Genomic DNA, 23,088 nt, shown 5'->3' on the forward strand with positions numbered 1-23,088 from the left:
TCACCAATAAAGAAGACGATGCCCAAAGAGGTAAAGGGGGGTGTCCAAGGTCACCCAACCACTCGATATGGAGAAGGACAAGTGCAGATTCTTCATTCTCCCTGCAGATCCCCAAAGCAGACCCCACTCAATTTCACCAATTTTATGGACTGTTCTCAATTCTAATAATAGAGTACTCCCATACTTTTGGAATTTAAAGGCTTTTTTTTTTTTAAAAAAAGAGAAAGGTGATAATATATAATAATTTTTTTTCCCCAAAGGACCTTACTTGCCAAAAAAAAAAAAAAAAAAAAGTTGGGATGTCTCTATAGGACTATAATGTTAAAAAGAATTACTGGTCTATAAACCCCCAAACCACTTGCCGCTAAATAAAAGGCAAGATCCCATGAGCAACTGCGAGTGTGGTTCATTAATCTGTTGGTATATTTGTTCATTTATTGACTCAACAAATATTTATTGAGGCCCACTCTGAGCCTGGCCATATGAAAAGGAACTAAATTGCTTGTGCACCTAGGTGCCAGGCATCTCATTAACTGTTTTATATAAAGGATCTAATTTAATTTTCACAACTGCCACCCTGGAAGGTAGGTGGCATTATTCTCGTCCTGCAGACGAGGAGCTCAAGGTTCAGACTGGAGTAAAACTTGCCGAGTGTCCCCAGCCAGGCATTAGCAGACTCCCAGGTCCTGTGCTCTCTCTGTACCCCGTGCTTCCTTCTCATACATAAACGGTTCAGAGTGATATGTGGGGAAGCCAAGTGAGAATGCAGCCAGGGTCAAGGGCCCAGGCAGCTGGAGCAGGGGGGGACTCACCATTGAGCAGCCAAGTGATTCGGGGCACCGGGGTCCCCTGCACCGAGCACTGCAGCACAAAGTCCTGGCCCTCAACGACAGTGCAGTCCTTCAGGACACTGGAGAATGAGGGGGCCGCCTCCAACACGGCCAGCCCTGTGAAGGCAGAGAACAGACAGGCCATCTCAGATCACAGCTGACCCGTGCTGTTGACTGACCGGAGGCTGACACCTCACTGCCCTGGGCGCCCAGGGCTTGCTTCTTTGGTGGCCTGGCTTTGCCTGACCCATCATCACACAGGGAAGCAGGCAGCGCCACTGAGGCAGAGACCTGGAGCCTGAGGCAGAGTCACTGGCAGGGGCTTTTGCACTGTCACAAGACACCCCAGGTCTGGGAGTGCTCAGGACGAGGCTGGCCTCCTCTCCTCCGGGACACAAGTCCCTCCCCACTCCCCATCTTGTCTTGACTTTCATTATCCTGGAGCATCCGCAGAGCTCCTCCTTCCCCCTTTCTTGGCCCTATTCTACTTTCTGGTGTCTTTTATCGTCTTTGACGTGTCCCGTCGGACGATGCACACATTTTTTTTCTTTATTTTAAAAATCCTTGGCCGAAATGTTTCATTAGATTGAAAATGTGGATAAAATAGATTTTTTAGGAAGACATAAATTGCCTAAGCTGACTCAAAGAACAATTTATAAATTAAAAAAACAGACTGGCAACCTCTATGATCTAATCACAGAAATATCCCCTTATGGTTTACTCAAGAGATATATGTACAAGGATGAACACTGAAACATTGTATGTAGTAGCTAAAGACCCTGCACACTCTTGTGAATATCTTTTTCACTTGTAGAGACCACATGCCCATTGGTGAGGACATTTCAATTTTAAATTCTTATAATTATTTTTTCCAATTCCAGGACAGAATCAGATGACAAGGACTTACATGGGTTCTAGTTTTCCAACCTAGGCCAGTGATTCAGAAGCACTGGGGGCCTGGGACAATGCATTACTCAGTCCCCCCCATGATTCTGATGCGCAATCTCACTGAGAACCACTGAGCTGAACTTTCCGGAAGCCTTCTAAATAGGTGAGTTGGGGAGTGTTTTGTAGTTTGGGGGCCATAATTAAGAGCAATAGGGATAGAAAATCTCTTCTACAACACCCAGAACATGCTGCAGAAGAGTCAAGGTGGCTGAGAGCTGAGAAACGGCAACTGGATTTGGTGATGAGAAGATATCTCACTGGTACTTTTCAAGAGGCTATTCCATACAGTGATGAGGGGAAAACCATATTATACAGCAAAGGTTTAAGGGCAAAGGCTAATATTCGAGGGCTTACCAGGTACTTTTCCAGAGGTGACAATGCCACGAGACTGCTATCTTTAGCTCGTTGTATAGATGAAGTTCATAATTTCCCAGAGTCAAGCCCAATGGTGAAGCAAGGCTTTACACCCAGTTCTCTGACTTTACATCCACACTTCCTCTAGCCCAAGCTCCCCTAGAGGGAGAGTAGCAGTGGGAGCACAGCTACAAGTCAGGATGGTGCATCTGAATGGGACTGGTACTGAGGGAAGGGATGCCAGCCTATCTGGACAGGTGGGGGGAGGCTCCACCTCCACCCCTTTGGATGGCATCGAATTCCCCCATTAGAGAAATGCCTTTGGGAGTCACTGAAAACAATATGGGCTTTTGTGTCAGACCAACACGGGTTAGGAATATGCTAGTTTTTACAAGGCACGGGACCTTGAACAAGTCACTGAACCTCACTACAGCTCAGTATTCTCATTTGGAAAATGGGTGTAACTCTATCTCGTAAGCTTGTTGGTATAACTGAATGGGGCCATGCAAGTAAAGCTTTTAGCACGAAGTCTGGCACATTGAACAGGCTTTCGGTGGGGGATTAGCTGTTTTTATCAGCTAATAACTGGAGACTGGAGTAGCACCAAGTTTTGGGGTAAAAGAGTGAGAGAGAGAACGTGGGAGCTTAAGGGTCACTGAAGCAGAAGGAAGTTTTTTTTCTTTTTAGTTGAGGGGAGACCAGAGCACCCCCGTAGGGAGGAGAAAGAGGCCTCTAGATAGGGGGACAGGGAGAGACTGAAGAAATAGTGGGAGAGTTAATCATTATTAGACCCGATCTTTGTGGGGATGGGAGGGATGGAAAGAGAAGTCTTGGTAAGGGAAACAGGCAGCTTTTCTGCAGTGATAGGAAGAAAGAGAGGAAGAGGCATTAGACGACCGACATCTTGGTGAAGCCTTCTAGAGAACAGCTAAGGAGAAAAGCAGTCAAGCAGGGCTTCTGGAATGGCAGACTAAGGACTTCCATAAGTCTGCCCCTCCAGACGAGGAACAGGGGCGCTGGCAAAAGGACTCAACACCAGCTTTCTCAGAACTCTGGAAATTACCCGAAGGCTTGCAGCATCCTGAGCAGCCTTCATTCTAAAGCAAACACACACACAGCTGAATCCTGGTAAGCACAGCTAGCTTTGTGGCATGCCCAGTTCCCACCCCCTTGCCCAGCTCTGCGGTGGCTTTAAAACCCACAGCGTCTTTCACCCCCAACTTGCTGCAGGTACGGTCTCCACGCACAGCTTCCATTTAATAATAGTAGCTAACACTCCCACCAAAGCTTCTTGGTTTTTAACCTTTGGTGGACCCAATGTTAGGCGAGTCCCCCGCCCTGACACAGAGTCCTGGATGATAAAGCTCAGGTTCCCCGACCTGGGACCTCTGCCTACAGGCGCTCCCACCTCCAAATGAATGGATACTATTCCTTGCGGAGGAATCCACAAAGGTAGTAAAATTCCCAATTAAGAAGTGAGTCAATGGTATACAGTGAAAAGCAAGACTACCTCTCACCCCTTCCTGGACCCCCAGTGTCTCTTCCTAGAGGTAACTTGTGGACCCTTCCAGAAATGTTTATGCACACACAAGCATCAGTGTGCTTTGTGGACACAGATTTTTTTTCCTTTAACACAAACAGCATATGATACACACGGCTCTCTCTGCACTTGGCTTGTCCCCCGTACTAACATATCTTGGACGGGTTTCACTAGCAGGGTCTACAGGTCAGGCACATTCGTTCCCCTGGCTTCATAGCATCTTACTGTGTGAATGAACTAGTAAGCTCTTTTTTTGGAAACATTTATTATGGCAAATTTCAAACATACACAAAAGTAGAGAAAGCTGTATAGTGAATCATCATATCCCTGTTTCTCAACTTTCATAATGGCCAATCTCACTTCATTCATACCCGCCACTGAGTCCCACAACACATGGATTATATCTGAAGTAAATATCACAAATCATATCATTTCACCAGTAAATAACTCAGCTTATATCTCTAAAATATATGGACTTTGAAAAAAATCACCACGAGATCCACCATCACATCTTAAAAACAGCACTAACTCCTTTATACCGGATATCCTGTCAGTGCTCAAATTTTCCTGATGTTCTTACAAACAAAATTTTTTTAAGGTGTGTCTCCATCAGGATCCACGCAAAGTCCATGTACTGCAACTACCGGTGTCTCTTATGTGTCTTTTCATCTAAGTTTCCTACAGTTTGTTCCTTCTTTCCTTTTGGCTTGCAATTCACTTGTTGAAAAAATAGGTGAAGGTTATTTGTCTCACAGAGTTTCCATCAGCCTGCAGTGTGCTGTGGTCTAATAAGTTCCTCAACAGTATGACATGAGTCTAGGGTCCCTAAACACAGTTCTGTTACAGTAGTGAAAAAATGGAAACAATAGAAACAATCTAAATGGAAACAACACGGCCATGCCTAAACATCATTCTATGAAATATTATAAGGCCATTACAAAGCATGCTTTTTTTTTTTTTGCGGTACGCAGGCTTCTCACTGTTGTGGCCTCTCCCGTTGCGGAGCACAGGCTCCGGACGCGCAGGCTCAGCGGCCACGGTTCACGGGCCCAGCCGCTCCGCGGCATGTGGGATCTTCCCGGACCGGGGCACGAACCCGTGTCCCCTGCCTCGGCAGGTGGACTCTCAACCACTGCGCCACCAGGGAAGCCCCAAAGCATGCTTTTAAACGATGTTAAAAAATATAGAACGATGCTTATGTAATGTGAGCAAATTAGAATAGTAAGCAGTATACAAACAGCACAAAACTAAATGTGTTTTAAAAATATTAAGCTATCATTTACTTCTGAGTCATAAGATTATATAGAGTGTTTACATTCCTCTCAATGAACATGCACTACTTTTATAAACAGACACTATAACGAGCACAAAAGATGTGGCCCTCACATCACCTCACATCACTCTCGGTGTGTCGATCTGGTTCTCTGTGAGAGTTGGCAGCCCACAGCGGGGCTGGGCCTGGGGCCTGGGCATGTTTATTCTGAGGTGATTCGGATGCGAACTCCTGATCAGGAATCACTGTCCTGGAGCAGTGACTCTGGCCTCGGCCGGTGGGTGGGGGCGATGTTTCTGTCGGGTGGTACCCCCTGGGCAGGGGGCTGCAGGAGGTGACGCTTGTGCGGTGTGTGAGGCACCCCACAGAGGTCCTCCCTCAGGGAACCCGGGGTGACCTGGAGGAATGTACTCACTTTTCACCAGGAGGGTCCAGCCACAGGACACCCGGCCTCGGACATTGGTGGCTGTGCAGCTGTAGTTCCCGCTGTCCCTGGCCCGGGCTCTCAGGAGGCAGAGGTAATGGGTCCCCCCAGCTTCATACACCTCGATGGTGCCTTCTCTTCTCCTCAAGGGGGCCCCGTCCAGGAACCAGGTCACTTCAGGCTTCGGGATCCCTGAAACTACAGGGCCAGGTGAAGGACGGGAGGCCCCCGAGAGCACGCTGGACTTGTGGGGCGCAGGTAGGGGTGGAGAGGCTGAGCCGGAGGGCAGAGCCCAGTCCCGTGTGCGGCCGCCCTCCCGCTTCAACCTGCTTTCTTACCCCGCCACCCCACATCCCAAGGTGGAGGCAGGGTCCCTGGGGAGGAAGGCTACAAGGGGATAAGCTAGGCCTCCAGATCAGCCAGAGGGAGGAAAGAGGAGGGGCCCCTGCGGCTTGTGTGCGGTGGAGATGGTGGTGATGGGTTTCCCGCGGAGGGTGGTGAGAATTAGGGCTCAGGGTCAGTGCTGTCTCCAACCATGAGCAATGGGTCACTGCTAGGAGTTTCTCCAGAACAAGAGACATGACGAGATTGAGCCCTTCCGGAGGGGAGACCCCTGTAAGGTGCTTCCTGGGGTCGGGGGATACAGGAGACTCTGACCACTGAGCGGAAGGACGGGAGTGGCCCCCTGGGGGCTAAGTGTGGGCACCAGCGGCCTCAGGCAGCTCTACTCACCCTCGCATCTGAACTTGACCGGCTGGTCCTCACTGACTTCCTGGCTTTGGGGCTTGGTCTCAAATTTGGGGAATGTTGTGTCCCCCTGGCCCTCCGTGGGGACCTTCCTGGTAGCAACCTGGCCCACAGTGTCTTGGCTTCCCAGGCCACACTGCCTGGCGTGGAGGGCGGCTGGAGGGCGAGCAGCTGGCTTCTCCCTCTCTTCTCTGGAAGGAGACGGGGCACCCGAGACTGGCACTCTCGGTGCCAGCTGCACTTTTGCGGCCTGCAGGGTGATGGTGCTGGAAGTCTTCTGCAGGACGGGGGTCCTCAGGGCCTTTCCGGGCGAGTCCCCCACTGGCTCCGGCTCAGATTCCCTCAGGGGCTGAGGCTGGCTCCCTGTGGCCCAGGCAGGGGAACCACCTCTCTGGATGCTGGAGCAGTTCTTACTCTCAGCTGCAGCCTCCAAGCCATCCAGTTTCAGCCCCTGAGCGACTCCATTGGTCACTTCCTTCCTGATGTCTGAACTGGCCACCTTTGTTCCTCTCACAAGCGACCTGTTTGGTGGGTTGTGTGGCGGGGGACAGTGGGGCAGAAGAAGAAATAGAACAATCATCTGGTTATGCATTACAAGCCCAGACTCCAGGGATTACAAAAGCCCACAGATCAAGACAGAGTAAGAGCCGATGTCTTTCTATGCAGTTTGCTCAGTTTCCAGGCAGAAAACAAGCAGCCATTCTTCAAACCCATCCCTAGCCCAGTGTTCTATCCACACTTATTACATCTGCCCTTTTTCTCTTCTCCACGAGCCCCGACCTGGTTCGAACACGTGATGTACCCTGTCCACGCTGGCCCTAACCCAAGTTCCACGTAGCACGCACCGTCCATCTTTTAAAAACACAAGTTGAATGATGACATTTTAAGCTTAAGAATTTCCAACAGCTTTTCCACTCGATTAAGAGTAAAACTGAGCTGTTCAAGACGGCCTGCAGGGATGCCATGTGGGAGGTGGCTCTGCGTGGACGCCCCCCCCGCCCCAAGACACTGTCTCCAGTGCCTACCAGGCTGCAGCCCCTCAGGGTTCTTTGCGCCCCAGGCTCCCTCTCAACTCACCACTTTCACACCTGCAACACCTCTGTTTGGAACACTTTCTCCCTGGGGTTTTCTTCTCCTAGCTCATACTACTCCTCACAGGCCTGGGCTCCAACATCAAGCTTTCGAAGAGGGGTCCTCTGACACGTTACTCCAAACGAGCGCTTCTCGCACTTATGCTTAGCGCTCATGTTTTGTGTGGCTCTGCTTAAGGCCCTTCTCTACACCAGACAGCTCGCCATGCATACCCAGCATCTAGCACAGAGCCTCACGCTCAGGAAAGGAAGCTCTCCCGGTGAAGACGTGCTGGGTGAGCAAGTAGATTCTGGCCTTGAACGTGGAGGGCATCCTTGCAGAGCAGTGCCCTTCCTAATGACAGCTAACTAGTAAAGACACTGAGCAGGGTCTTCAAGAGTCTCGATGCTGATGGCAAGCCTGACACAGGATCTGGACAGCAAATTACAATAGGATAAAACTAAACACCCCAAATAAAACAGTGCCTCCTAAACAGTCAGTTCTCCCCCCTACATGGTGACTCAGAAATTCAGGGCGTTTCTTGATGACGAGCCCTCTTTTCTCTCAGGGCGTTTCAAGATGGAAACATGATGATCACAAAGGCTTCACATACCTATTGGCAATGTCCAAGCCTGGAAAAAGGGAGAAGGTAGAAAGACCGTTGGTGGAATGTTTTATACACCAAGAACAGCAAGTGATACAACCATCTCTTATTTATGACAGAGTTTGGCTTCCCAAACTCTCACTTTCCCCATCACCTATGGTCCTCCCTCCCTCTCTCCTTTCAGCTTCCCTGGTCCTGAACTTCTTGGGTTAATCTGATAAACTCCTCTGAGCCCTGGAGACACTGTTAAGCTTCCAGCACTGCCCTGGGACCTTTATGGCAGGCTCTGCTGCCCCGCCCTGGGCACTGGAGCTTCCTGTTCTCTAGCCCACAGAAGGAAACAAACACCACTCTACTGACAACTTCAAACCCAGAAAGTTTAACTTGCATGTGGTCCTCAAAAAGAAACCCCCAGTGATCATTTTTGACAAATACCTGCTTCATTTTAAAGTATACAGAGAAAGTGTAATTTTATTCAGTTCTTCAAAGAAAAAACATACAATTACTAGATATGTTTTTCTTGCCACACGATTTTAAAACATTTTTATCACGGAAAATTACAAAATATACAATAGTACAGAGAAGGATATAACAAACACTGAAAGCCTACACCCAGATTAGGGAAATATCAACCTTTTGCCAATCTTATCTATCCCTTTTTGTTTTGGTTATTTGAGGGGCTTTTTCTGGGAATATTTTCAAACAAAATGTCATTAAGTGCTTCAGAAGGAGACAGTTCTTTAATTCAGTGCCAGGGCAAGTAAAGGGAGAGGGACTAAAACACTTCTCCAGATGACTAACAGCAGGTCCTGAGCCTGTAGTGAGTTGTGAAGTCAAATGCTATGGCCAGGACCAGGGTTTTTTCTTTCTTTTTTTAAAATTGCCAACGTTTTCTTACGTGGTAGTCCTACACTTTATGTATTTTTAAATATTCATTTATTCATTTATTTATTTTGGCTGCACCGGGTCTTAGTTGCGGCACGCGGGATCTTTTTTTTTTTTCAGCATGTGGGATCTAGTTCCCCAACCAGGGATCGAACCCGGGTCCCCTGCATTGGGAGCATGGAGTCTTACCCACTGGACCACCAGGAAAGTCCCCAGGGTTTTTTCTTTTAATGGTGTAGAATGGAAGAGAAAATGCCAGCATGTACTGTACATACTATTACTCAGGATTGTTTCACAAAACTTGTTTTAGTTAAATCTCTCTCTCTCTCTCCATCTATCTATCTGTCTATTTATCTATCTATCTATCTATCTATCTCCTGGGTTGCAATGTAGAATAAATTTGTTTCTGTGGGTAGCGAACACACTTGGGCCAAAAATGCACAGAAAGCAAGAAGGGGTATTTTCTGAGAAAGGAAAGAGACGGGGAAGAGGAAAATCAAAGAAATGAGGGTAAGAAAGGAGGAGAGAGTAAGGTCGCTTCCCTCCCAGATCCCCAAATCCCACCCCGCTCAAGGTTCCCGCTAGAATGAAGTGACGTCAATCCCCTTCCCCCTCCACACACTCTGGCTTCCCCAGGCTGGACTTGGCAGAACCAAGGGGAATGTAAGGAAGAGACGTATTCAAAGAGATTTCAAGAGAAGAGTTTACTGGGGTTGATGACTACAGCAAGAAGAAACAGGAGTCAGAGGCGATGCTGAAATGCCCAGTCTGGTGGGAAGCAGAGTTATATTGAGGGAACACCTGATCTGAACGACAGGATGGATGACAAGATCAATTTCAGGCAGGTTAAATCTGAGGTGATGGCAAGACATTAGCAACGCCCACTCATCCAAAAGGCAATTAGAGATGTAAATAAAAAAGGAGTCTGGGGCTTCTCTGGTGGCGCAGTGGTTGAGAGTCCACCTGCCGATGCAGGGGACACGGGTTCGTGCCCCAGTCCGGGAGGATCCCACATGCCGCGGAGCGGCTGGGCCCGTGAGCCATGGCCGCTGAGCCTGCGCGTCCGGAGCCTGTGCTCCGCAACGGGAGAGGCCACAGCAGTGAGAGGCCCGCGTACAGCAAAAAAAAAAAAAAAAAAGGAGTCTGAGCAGGAAGGAAAAACTGAACACAGGTGTGCAGACACACGTGAAGCATCTTCCTCCATGGCCGTGTCTGTGCTACCCGCCTACCCTTTCTTCTGATTCAAGACCCTGCCCCTGGGGAGGGACACATGAGTAGGTAAGTGTGACACGTGTCACACACAGACACGTAATGAGCAAGCAGCTCCTTCTAGGAGGGTAGGGACTCCAGGAAGGGACGGTCCGGCACTAGCCCTCCCACCGCCTGATACCTTGGATGGAGAGCTCAGCAGACATGGAGGCCTTCCCTGACCCGTTCACCACCAGGCACGTGTACACTCCCACGTCATCTTGGTTGACCTCGTGGATTTCCAGGACTTGCATCCCATTCTTCTCAGACATAGACACACGGGAACTGGGCTGCAGGGGAACATCTCCCTGGGGACGGCATAGACAGCTTGGTCAGAGAAAACTGCTCACCTTTTGACTCTGTCCTACCTGCTGTCAATCCAGGTGGGACAGACACCAGGCATGCACAGCAGGGCCCTCTGCTCTGGGCTCTGTCAACATGCTTGGAGAGCAGCCTGAGGGCCACCCAAGGGTCCTGACTCGAGGAGCATGGATGCGCTGTGGTGTTCGGTCCAGCTGAGGGCAGGTGTATGGAACCTGTTTCGAAGGAGCCCTAGTTTGAGGTGGGAAATCCTATATTCCTCACTTTAGTTCTCCTCTGTCTTCCTCTTCCTTTTATTGATGTTCCAGGGTCAGTACAGGAGAATCAGGAATCAGGGAAAAGGCATCCTGTCACTCATTTTTATACAGGAGTTCCGTCTGTGAAAAAGCTCCTCTCCCTGGCCTTGACCCCCAGAGCTCCTCACTGCCCTGTTAACATGGGCTGCCCCCCCCCACTGCTGCCTCCTCTTCCCCCTCCCCCACCCCCCACCTCTGTCTTCACATTGTTCAGCCCTGAATGATTTATAAAGCACTCCCACGTGGAGCCTCCCAGCAGTATTTGTAGGTAGGTGGGATTATCTCTGCCTCATAGATAAGGAAACTGGGGTTCTAAGAGATCAAATGCTTTGCCCAGCATCTCATGCTTTGTCAATCAGGGAGCTGTGGCTTGAAATCAGCCCCAGACTTCAGACTCCACTCTCTTGACATGGTCAGGTCTGTTTTGACTCGGAAGTTTTATACTGTTTTGTGAGCGTGTGGATTACAGGACATCGTGGGCTGAGTAACACAGGGAGAGTGTGCAAACAGGGGCAAGAACGGGCATGGCTACCAAACACATGAGAACCTCAAGGACGCTCTACAGTTGAAGTGGAAGGGACTGATTGGGAAGACCGACTCCCCGTAGTCCAGGGATCTAACCCAGAGTCAGGGCAGACAAAACCTCACCTTGAGCCAGGAGACCTGTGGCTGGGGCCGGCCAGTGATCTTGCAGGAGAATCGCCCCATCTGTCCTTCTTTGACCACCGCTCGGCCCAGCTTAGTAGCAAACTTTGGTGGGCATTCTCCCCAGATGCTGGGACGGGTCTCCACCGCAGGGGCTGCAAATCTGTCCCTGTAAAGAAATCAGCAGAGAATCTACAGCAATGCAGATGCTTTTCTCTCTGTCCCCACCCAAGTTACTTAAGTTGGGCTCAGAAATCAGCAAAGGGCAACCTTCCCAATTCTGTGCCTCAAACACGTTTCTGAAAAGGTCTGTGGCACCGAAACCTATTGCCTCCACCTCCTGAGCATGCAGCCAGCCTTCAGTTACTAGCCTCCCGTGAAGTTAGGTGTGCTTGAATTCTACGGAGGTCCGGCCAAAGCCCAGCTTTGGCCCACAGACTGTGATCAGAAAGCAGAAACACCACGTGTCATTTCTAGGCTGGACCCATCAAAACCTCCTGTGCTGTTCTCCACAGCCTCTCTTGCCCACTCTTCTGGCTGGATGCAGAGTCCTGCTGAGGCTCCGAGGCCTAGGAGACGATGGAGCCACAAAACAGAAGGAGCCTGGGTCCCCGAAAGATGATAGGAAGGTTTTCCACCTGTGCAAGAATATGTGCACTGACTTTGCTTGAGTAAGAAATCACCTTTCCCTGTGTCGAGCCATTGCAATCTGGGGGCTTGCCTGTTACAGCAGCTACTGTTACTTACCCTCACCAATTTAGGCTTACTTGCCATACGAAATTCACATACTGACTGCCCCTTGTAAGTCTGCTTGTTTAAGTCTTCTGACTATTTGCCTTGGTTGTTAGGGACTCCTGCAGACTCTGGCCACATAGCCCACTTGCATTTAGCAACTGGACTCGTCAAAGGGGTATCCATAGAGGCCTCCAGGTCAGGAGATGCCGTGTGACTGACACATCACACCACAATAGGCTCCCGCTTTAGTTATCACAACCCAAGATGTTTGAGAAGACTTGCTCCCCAGGCTGTTCTGCCAAGGCCTCAGGAAACGCCAGTGACCTTACGCTGGGTTGGACATCCTGGAACTTACCCCAAGGCTTTGGAAACAAGAGGCTGACCGTGCTTCTTCACAAAGCCCCCTGCAAGTAGGAAACAAAGAGAAAGAGGCTTGAAAAGTCCGGTCTGAGCCACACACTGGGAGCAACAAAAGCCAGAAAGAGTCAGCGGGGGCGGGGCGCGGATAATGACGGAACAGTTCACCCTGACCGAGCCCATACTGGGTCAGGCTCTATGGTGGGCGCTTTACATGCGTCGTCGCACGGATTTCCTGCAATACTTTAAGGAGGCTGGTATTACAACATCCTTCTATTTTTTTAAACGGGTGAGAAAAAATGAGATTCGGAGACATAAAGTCGCCCAGTTGAGTCACAGAGCCAGTAATGGTACAGGAAAGCATCCCGGTTTACCTATTCTAGAACACTCCACCATTCTGCTGAGTGGTTATATGCCCCTGGACCTTCCACTCGGGGATGATCTGTGGCGATCAGGACCTCTCCAGAAAAGGAGCCAGTTGAACGGACAGGGGAGATGCACATGCATCTCTCTTACTACATCTACTCCTTTTTGACCCAATCACCACGCCACCCTTCCACGTAACGCCCAGCAAACAGCAGGGTCTGTCCCGCTGGAATGGAGCAGATCACAGGAGACAAGCTCCAGAGCAGCCAGCACCTCCCAGAACCTGCACCAGCGGGACGCTGGGCACTGCCAGTCCTGGGTGAGGGGCTGCTGTGCTGGGAGGGAAGCAGTTAAACAGCAGACTGTGCAAGGCGGCTGGGCTCAGCTCCTTCACCCAACTGCGGCTTCACCCAACGTGACCAGGAGGTGACTATACAGCAGTGGGGTGTTTTTGAGGAATGGGGAGGGGGAGAGGAGGGCATTTTTGAGATAACAATCAGCCTGGAAGCTGTTCTCTTTCTGAGACACACTGGGAATGTTTTTGTTTTTGGTTTTTTTTGGCGGTATGCGGGCCTCTCACTGTTGTGGCCTCTCAGGCTCTGGACGCACAGGCTCAGCGGCCATGGCTCACGGGCCCAGCCGCTCCGCGGCATGTGGGATCTTCCCGGACCGGGGCACGAACCCGCGTCCCCTGCATCAGCAGGCGGACTCTCAACCACTGCGCCACCAGGGAGGCCCGGGAATGTTTATTAAACTCCACCCAAGGCACGCATGGAAGGGGTAGAAGTCATTCCCTGATATCGGCAGGCAGCTGTAATGGGAGATCTGCAGGGTGTCTCCCGGAAAAGGGTAAACTTCCTTAAATTCCAGCACTGATCACATCTATGTGAATGCATAGGAACATCGGAATGGAAGGTGAAGGTCATGGCTGAGTACCTCCCTCAGTCATATCTGGTTGAAGGTTATACCAGGACCTTAGTGGAAAAGGGTTAATAACAACGCCTGCCTCACATGTAAGCTGTGATGCCACATGGGTTGACACTTGCTGTACCTGCATTCTGCTTAACATAACTATTTAGTGAGCCGTGTACAGTTTTCATCCCATAATGTGGGTTTAGTTGTTGTCATTCAATTCTCTGTTCAAGGTTAAAAGAATTTATACGCTGATAAAAGGAGAGACCTGCTCTGGGAAGGCCCAACTGACAACTGCAGTCAAGATGCTGGGGTCCCTCGGACACCGCTGGAGGAAGTGCTTTTAGAAGGTATTTGAGCAAATGAGAATCATCAGCTTTAAAGATGCTCTGCTCTTAGATCAGCATCTTCCTTTCTGTCTCTCCAGTTAAAGGAAACGATGCTAAAAGTAGGAAAGAAAGTTTACAAAGCTACTCACTTTGGTCTTGTTTGTAGTAGTAAATATTGGAAACAACATAAATGTCACACAGTAGGGAGACAATAAGTGGCTTAGTAAAATGTACAATTAGACATCGTATTCTGCCACCAAATTATGTTTAAGAATATATGAAACATGCAGAAACATGTTAAAAATATTATATCATTTGCTCTTCAGCACACTCCAGCTGGGCTGTGATCCTCTCCACTCCACGGAGCTCCATTCCGACCACCATCTTGCCAAACCCAGTGGTTAATCCTCTGACAGTCTCACTCAGTAGCACTTGACAGCAGGGGCCACGCCTCTCCAAAGCACTTTCTCCTCCAGACTCTCCTGCTTTGACCAGGTTGCCTATTCCTTCCTCAACCTCCTTCTCTTCTGGAACTTTACCTCGGAGAGCACCCTAGGGCTGAGTCTTGGGTCCTCTCCTCAGCGCTATGGACTCTTCCCCGGGGGGGTCTTAGTCCCATAGCTTTAAATAATATCCATAATAACTCCCAAGCCATACTCCCACCAGAACTTTTGATTCCTCAGAAGTATCCAGGCCAGTGCCCAGCACATAGTAGGTATTCAAATATTTGTTAAACGAATGAATTTTATGAAAAAAAGAGCAGCATGCAAAATTTTCTATTCAATGTGATCATAATCAGGTAAAAATAAGATACAATACCCGAACATAGTGAAACAACCAGAAGAAAATATATCAAAACGTAATCGCCTCTTATACATGCTCTATTCCACAGCATTAGGCACACACCAATCACCAAGACTCTCATCTAAAATATCCAGGTACCATTCACTGCACTTATCATGCTACTGTACCACTCATTTCACATTGGGGTAAAGATCTGATAAAAATTAGACTGGTCAATAGATAACCAACAAGGACCTACTGTACAGCACAAGGAACTACACTCAGCATTCTGTAATAACCTATAAGGGAAAAGAACCCGAAAAGGAATATGTGTACATATAAGTGAATCACTGCGCTGTACACCTGAAACCAACACGATATTGTAAATCAACTATACTTTAATAGAAATAAATAATTAATTTAAAAAATTAGACTGATCAACAGATGAATGGATAAACAATATAAGGTCTATCTATACACTGAAATATTATTCAGCCATGCAGAGAAATAATGATACGTGCTACAACAAAGATTAACCCTGAGAATTTTTGCTAAGTGAAAAAAGCCAGACACACAAAAAATGTATGATTCCATTCATATGAAATGTTCTGAAGCGGCAAATCCACAGAGACAGAAGGCAGATTGAGTGGTTGCCGGGGGCTGGGGGAGGGGGGAGTAGAGTGACTGCTCAATGGGTGTGGGGTTTCTGTTTGGGGTGATGAAAAGTTCTGGGGCTAGACAGTGGTGATCACTGCACACCATTGTGAATGTACTTAATGCCATTGAGTTGCATGCTTTAAAAGGGTTAAAATGGCAAATTTTATGTAATATGTATTTTATCACAATAAAAAAATTATACTAAGAATCTTTAAAACTCTTGGGAGCTAAATGTCTTAATCCAAAGGCTAAAATTCCTCTACTCCTTAAAAGATAGAGCAAAAATATGGCATTTCCTCAAAGAATACCAAAAGTGTGCTGTTTGGAGGTACTTCTGTATCAGAGTAAGAGCAGTTTATGGTACAATCCAAAGGCAACATATAAAGCAGTCAGCTAAAAATGGAATTGAGGAATGCTCATCTTAATGTGTGTCAACACCAGAGACATACATCAAAGCAAACAGAGAATTGGGGCTAAAATAGCTAACAGGGTCTATTTATAGGCAACAATTTGAAGTTGCAAATTGTCAGATAAGGCAAAACTAATTTTGTGAAAGTATGAAAATCTGGCAGAACAGCAAGGCTATGTAGAAAAATAAGTGGAAAGGGGATTAAGGTAGAAATGCCCAAAATAGAAGAGTAGGTTAAGAGAATTAGTGAAGACAGGATCGAGTTAGTGAGAGGGAAAAAAAGGCCAAGGCACCAAAGGTATTTAAACAGTCATCTCAGATTTTTCAAGAATGAGTAAAAGAGGATGCTAGCAGGTTTTAGGAATGAAAAGTTCAATAGCGGAGGTACTACTCACATTTTGTCAAAGACTGAGTAGACACAGAGAATGCTGCTGAAAGGGGAATAATGTGATCATGATGGTAAGAAGAAGACATACTTCTAAAAAGGTGCGATGATATAATTTATCATCCAAACAGAGACTCTGGACACTGAAAGGGGCATAATTAATAATTCTGCCCGGACAACAGGAGTAAAATCAGGACTGGTCCAGGCAAACCAGGGAGCAGTCACCCCACTTGCAGGCAACTTCAAAGGAGATTTTAAGGACTGCTTAAAATAGTGGTTCTTCAATCAATCAGAACAAATACCCACTTTTTATAACATGTATTTAGCAATGTCCCCTGTGCCATGTTGAATCAATATTTGCCGCTAACCATCCGTATATATAATTTCAAAAAGAAAACAAATGTAAAGCCCTGACTAAAATGTTAAGGAGAAACAAAAGGAAAGGGAAGTATAGTAATGTTTATTTCAATATGGAATTTCAATATTTCGATAGTGTACATCAATAGATGTTCAAGCATGTCTATTTCAATGTAAATGCCCAGGCACTTTAGAAGACATAACGAAATAGATGCCTGCACTGGCTCATATGCATGTTTGGATTTGAAGGTGAATGATCAAAAAACACACTGTACAAGTAGTCACGGAAATGAAGGAACACAGGTATACAGGTGGACGCTAGAATAAAAAGTAGTGTTAGCAATGTTATATGTCAATTATATCTCAATAAAGAGAAAAAAAGAAAAAATTAGTATAGTAAAAAGAAAGAGTCGTGTTAGGATAAATAACAGAGAAGACATTATATAACAAAGAAAGAATGAAACCTTAAAAGAAGATAACACAGCAAGACAAGTTACAGACCCCTGAAGTAGAGAAAATGGGGAAAAATGACTGTAAGTGTGGTGTCAAAACAATTTTCTGCTGTATGACATGGGATCCTTGAGACCTCATCTGTACTAAAACACTGATTCAGTCCCTATTATGCATAAGGCATTAGTTAGAGCTTCAGCAAGTAGACTGATGTGTGTAATAGAAGCTAGAATAAAACTTGAGCCTTAAGAGAAAAGCAAAGTGCTTCAAAGATGGGGGAGGGGACACCCCAGAGCAGGGCCTATTGAAGATCTTGAGTTTCAGTTTAAAGATGGATCATTGGAGGATTCGAAGGGAGGGAATGATAAAATCCCATCTGAATTCTTTGAAAGATATTTTCAGCAGCAATGCGGAGATTAGAGTGGGGTATGGGTAGAACTGGGGAGACCATTTGGAAATCTGTGCAACAGGACGGAGTGGATAGGACCACGATGGTGGCAGTGGGGACAAATGAGAACTGGCACAGCAGGATCTGGTGACTGACCAGGGAAGCGGAGGGAGGGAGCACTTGAGGATGACGAGGTGGCTGGGCTGCCCTGCTTCCAAAGGAGGTTTGGGTTATCACCTGTCAAGGTTTCAGCTGTGCCTTCCAGAGGGCACTAAAGTCCTAACCATAAATGTTAATGCACCTCGGCCAGGGGCTGCCTGTCACTGTATAAATGGGGGCCTCACCCTATATAAACAGTTCACTCTACAGCCTCCACTCAGGCAGGGAGCTCTGGAGGTCACTGCCACAGTCCACGTTCACTGGAATGTGCACATGTACATTATTCTTACACTATGACACTCAATAACAAATACAGTTGACCCTTGAAGAACCCGGTGGTTAGGGATGCCAACCCCGTGCAGTGGAAAATCCACGTACTCTATCTCTGCCTCAAAAATGAAGGAATTGATACATGACTCACCCAAGGGCAGGAAGCTGAAGCTGTTCTGCAGAATCAGGACTCAAACCCTAGTTCTTTTGATTCTGCATATTGTGATCTCTAATTGAACACAAACTTCCTCCCACACTAAGTTAATTTAAATATCTGTAAAATGAAAATACAGGTACTCTACTTATTGAAAAAAAATCCATATATAAGTGGACTCATGCAGTTCAAAACTGTTATTCAAGGGTCAACCATACATCCTTGCATAGAGGCTAAGGAGGTTATCCCAGGGCGCCTAGTAGACATTTCAGGAGTTCTATTTGGGTCCCCAGGAAACAGATGCACTAAAGAACCAGTTCTTCCTCAGGCGGTTGAAATAAAATATCCACCACTTAGAAGACAAATTACTTCCTGGTCATGGATGGATAAGGTAGTCATATATCCTACCCAATGAGTTCAAAGGAGTAGTGACACGAAGTTTTGTTTTGGAGGGGGGAATAGTTGAATAAATTGCGGCCAGCGATCTCTCAATTGTCCTACATAAGTACTCTGAAGAGGAATTTAGATCCTCTGCAGAGACAAAACAGCTGTTTTCTTTAGAGTCTTCTTTCTGAGGCCAAGGAGCACAGGCATGCCAGCTCACTTCTCAAGAGTCACTTTCCACTGTGATTCCCTCCCAAGACACCAAGCCAAGTAGCAGGTATTCCCTTCAGTACTTAAGTCATAAAGACTGATCTTGTATCAATTTATCAGGAAGGAAACCAAGAGAAATTTACCTCTGGTTTGAGCCGCTCCCCACTTGTGGGTCTGATGTGGTAGGAGTCATCTGGCTGTGGCTACTGTACAGGTGTCTGAGCAGAAGCCACCCAGTGAGCAAGTGCAGCATAGGGGAAGGTTACTTTAAGCATGGTTCTGGAGAAAGTCATTGTACTAATAAGCAACCCATTTTTGTTGGGGATCATGCAGAGTGATGGTGTATCAAAGACTAATGGAACACATGAAAAATCTGTGATCGTAATACTTGTAGTAAACCCATGTGTTCAGAAAAATGAAGGTAAAGTTAAAAAGATTCATGAAGCAAAGCAAGCACATAGTAGGTCTGTCCCTCAAGCTGTAGCTAAGGACAGCAGTTCATCTGGAGAGCTACATGCCGTAGGAAAATGGAAAAGCAACAAGTAAGGGCAGAATCGTCCACTCATACTCTGGAACGGATATGACTCTAAAAACCGCCTCGCCTCGTGCTCCAGACCTCCCACAGGCTCCTCCCAATCTGTCCTTCAGCTTTATTTCCCACTACTCTCTGCTCCTGCCCGTCTACTCACCCCACCCTCCACCCCAGGCCCTAACTCTTAACCACCTTCCTCTCATCCTCAGCATCAGAATCATAATCTGCCATCCCAATCTCACTCGCTCTGTCCGGGCTAGCCAAGCCCCCCCTCCTCCAAGAAGATACCGCAGACCATTTCAGCCTCCAGATGTCTCGTCCTCCTCTACGTTTACAGAGCGGAAGTGCCAATCATTTGGCAAACAAACCTGTGCTGCCTTGGGGTTGTGCTTTTACTTAGCTTTTAATGTGTCTACGTCTTAGCTGACCAACCAGGTTCTTGCAGAAAGGATCTGACAAAGCATTCATCTCCCACACGGCACCGCACAAAGCCAGCACTTCCTAAATGCAGCCTGATGTTGTTGCTTAATTGCAACATGACAATGAAATATGAGGTCAAGAAAGTCTCTTGAGAGCAATAACCAAGTCTTGCTGCTCTTAGATCCCAGCACAAAGTTAGCACGTGCAATGAGGTCTGATGAATGAAGAAGAGGCTAGAACTACAAGCAACTGGGAAAGCTCTGGGGGTGGAGATGGGAGAAATGGGTAGAGGAGTTAGAGATGGGAAGAAAAGATGGCGGCTGGCCCAGCCAGGGGTACTGGCGTGCATTTTGGAGGGAAAAAGAGGCAAAGTGAAACTGGAAGGTGAAAACAAAAGAGGGAAGGGAGAAGGAGATTTGGAAGGCGTGCTTCCAGAACAGAATGGGACCAAGTCATTTGTCATCTAACTCTTCCGTGTAGCAAATAAGTGAGGCAGTCTTGACACACAACTGTTTCACGGCAAAGAGATTGGAGGGGCAAAAAGAATAATCTTTATCTCTACCATATTTATATTTTTCCCATTGATGAGACAGAAAAGGACAAGAACTCAGAACATTTTAATATTCTGACTGGGTAAGAAAAAAAATAGGGCATATGCCCCTACAGAAAGAAGAGTCATCAGTGAGTATAACAGACTGAAAAGAGTTTATAAAGAATACAAATGGGAAATATAATTACAGATCTTTAAGAAGGTAGAAAATTTAGGTAAAAGAAGACAGTACAAAAGAAGAGGACAACAAAACAAAAGGAGAATCACGAAAGATGTTCTTGAGGAATACAATAATTTAAAACTCAGCCATTGTAAATAGACATGGGCTCAAATATATAATGTCATCAATTCAATCCAATGTGAAAATAAAGGGATCTGAGAAGTCTGACCCTGGAAAAGGGTAGTAGCAAAAGACATGGCGCAGAAGCATTTCCTACAAATTCAAAATCACCAGAGAATGCTGGTGCCAGCAGCACCAGAATAGCTTGGCTAGCGGTCACTAAGGCCAGTCTTCTCCCTTAAATCCCATGACATGGGGTCACTCTCCTTTCTGCCGCCACATTCTAGGTGGCCTGCCACCTGGCTCTCTTTTGCTCGCATGGTCAGGGAGCACTTAATTCTATTGCAAAAGTGATATTTGTTACCTATTTATAGTCTCTCTTTCCCCATTGGAAGTAAACTCCAAGGGGGCAGACAGCCTGTCTGAATTGGGCCTGACACAGAGAGAAACAGAGTGGTGAACGAGGCAATGGATAGAGGGATGCACTCTTTGCTTGTGTGAGACATTCCAAGATGAGGGGACATGTCTTTGCTTTTCCACAGAGACAAAAGTGGCAGCCTCAGAACCTATCACCTACAGGGGAGGGAGCTGGGGGAAGAATCACCCAGGAATGGAGGTGAAGGAGGAGGAATTTGCATGAAGGATAGTGTACTTAATAGAGAAGAAAGAGTGATGGTCAAGGCTGGATCCAGAAAGGAGGGAGGAAACAGGTCTTTGACTACCCCCCACCTCCATTTATTCATTTCAAAGAAAACTCCCAAGAGGAAGGAGCCCCTGGCCGAATCTATTCCCCAGCGAATACATATTCACTATTTTTAAAGTTATTTTTTCAGTTGTTCATTGCACTCTTAGGCGGAGTCGTTAATGGCTTGGAATTTATTTTTCAGAGATGAAAATAAACTTTATCCACTTCCTCTGAAACTATCGCTCTCCACTCTCTTGCTACTCCTCTTCCCCTAGAATAAGCCCTTATTTCTCAACATCATCTTTAAAGCTTTACTCACTGCCCAGTGCACCAGACATGTTGATCATGACTAGGGTAACCATGCAATTTATTATCCAAACTGGGACTCTTCTGAAAGTCAAAGGAGGCTCTATTTATAATTACATTGGTAGAGCAGGCATGCTGGGACAAATGGTCACCCTAAGGACACTTGCTGTGACCATGGGTCTGCAAAAGGGCAACCACTTGCCCAAATGCTCACATTTGAGAATCATTTGTACTAGGAAAAATATATCACATCTGTAACTGAATCCTTCCTTGCTACTCAAAGTGTGACCTGTGGACCAGCAGCACGGGCACCACCCAGGGGCTGGTTAGAAGTGCAGACACTTGGGCCCTACTCTAGGCCTACAGAACCAGAATCTGCATTTTAACAAGATTCCCCCAGGTGATTTGGGTGCCCTTGCATTTGCATTAAACAAGCCTATAAGGTGAGTATGAGCCATCCTGAGGCCCCGATCACCTCTGGGCCTCCAGTTTGGCTTTCCCCGGGTTCCTGAGCTCATGGCCTTAAAATTAACCCTCTATTACTCGAAATGACTTAAGTGACTCTCTGGTCCCTGAAACACAAAGGATCTTCTCAAAGTCAGACCACCACGTCTCGGGCAAATCTCTCATTTCAGCCCCGCCCCTCACTCCACCCCACGGCCCTAGGTTCACTCTGTGGATGTGATTGCCCAGGACAACCTGCCACCTTGTTCCTACACGTGGGCTTCTCTTTTTCTCCGTGTAAGCCTTGTTTATCCCTATTCAAGCTTCTAGAGCTGTGCTGTCCAGTACAGTAGGCATTAGTCACCTGTAGTTATTGAGCTCTTGAAATACGGTTGGTCTGAATTGAGATGTGTTACCATGTAAAATACGCTGCAAATGTTGAAGAATGTAAAATATCTCAGAAATAATTTTTATATGTTGAAATGATAGTATCTTGGATATACTGGGTTTTATATACTGCGTTATATATACTGCGTTAAGTTAAAGTATTTCATTAAATTCGATTTCAACTTTAAAAAAAACTGTGGCTACTAGAAAACTTGAGATGACACATGTGGCTCACATGATACAGTCAACCCTTTAACAATGAGGGGGTCAGGGGTGCCCACCCTCCCCGCCGTTGAAAATCCATGTACAACTTAGAGTCAGCCCTCTGCACGTTCGTCGTTCCTCTGTGTCTGCGGTTCCACACTGCAGACTCAACCAACCTCAGACTGTATAATACTGTGGTATTTACTATTTAAAAAGATCCCCATATAAGTGAACCTGCGAGGTTCAAACTCATATAGTTCAAGGGGCAATTGTATTTCTCTGGACAGTGTGGGGCTAGAGAACAGGCTGTGGCCCCTACGTTATACAGAAAGCTCCCAGAAAGCAGGCACCGCATCTCTTCCCTGCTCTGTGCCCAGTCCTCTGGAGGTAGGTGAGTGTCAGGGCTGGCTACACAAAGCCTTTCCAGGGCTCAGACTAGGGCTGCACAAGGTCATGAATGGTCCTGTCATGAAGATGCTTGCCCTCAAGGAGGAGAGTACATGCTTCTTGGCCCTGGTTACCAAAGGAAATCAGAGGAGAAAGCTTTCTCCTCTATTCTCCACACAAGGATTTCCCTCTGCAAGTAGTTCTCAGGATATTAATGCCACGTTTGAACATCACAAGGTTACCATTTACTGAGTGCCTACTATTTGTCAGTGCTGCACTGATCTTTACACAACCCACGGGGCAGCCATTAGCATCAGTTTACGGAAAAGGAAACAAGGTTCGGAAAGGTTAATTTCCCCATAGTCAGAAATGAGTGGAGCTAAAATCCAAGACCGTTGGATA

At 47.0% G+C, this 23,088-nt stretch overlaps 1 protein-coding gene across 10 annotated transcripts in view; it reads right to left on the reverse strand.

Annotated features, from left to right (window-relative positions):
• The window catches only part of MYLK (myosin light chain kinase), a 176,015-nt gene that overhangs the window by 107,092 nt on the left and 45,835 nt on the right, over window positions 1-23,088 (reverse strand). For 4 of the 10 annotated variants that reach the window (XM_060298157.2, XM_060298156.2, XM_060298159.2 and 1 more), the window contains exons 3-9: window positions 12,277-12,325; window positions 11,190-11,355; window positions 10,067-10,232; window positions 7,801-7,819; window positions 6,102-6,637; window positions 5,361-5,567; window positions 813-947 (exon numbers count right to left, since the gene is read on the reverse strand). In XM_060298157.2, coding sequence (XP_060154140.1) covers window positions 813-947; window positions 5,361-5,567; window positions 6,102-6,637; window positions 7,801-7,819; window positions 10,067-10,232; window positions 11,190-11,355; window positions 12,277-12,325 — 1,278 coding nt within the window. The remainder of the gene's footprint in view (window positions 1-812; window positions 948-5,360; window positions 5,568-6,101; window positions 6,638-7,800; window positions 7,820-10,066; window positions 10,233-11,189; window positions 11,356-12,276; window positions 12,326-23,088) is intronic. The other 6 variants (XM_060298161.2, XM_060298158.2, XM_060298162.2 and 3 more) reach the window with 4 other exon arrangements.

This window comes from Globicephala melas, chromosome 4, assembly GCF_963455315.2.
Source record: "Globicephala melas chromosome 4, mGloMel1.2, whole genome shotgun sequence".
Classification (NCBI taxonomy): Eukaryota; Metazoa; Chordata; class Mammalia; order Artiodactyla; family Delphinidae; genus Globicephala; species Globicephala melas.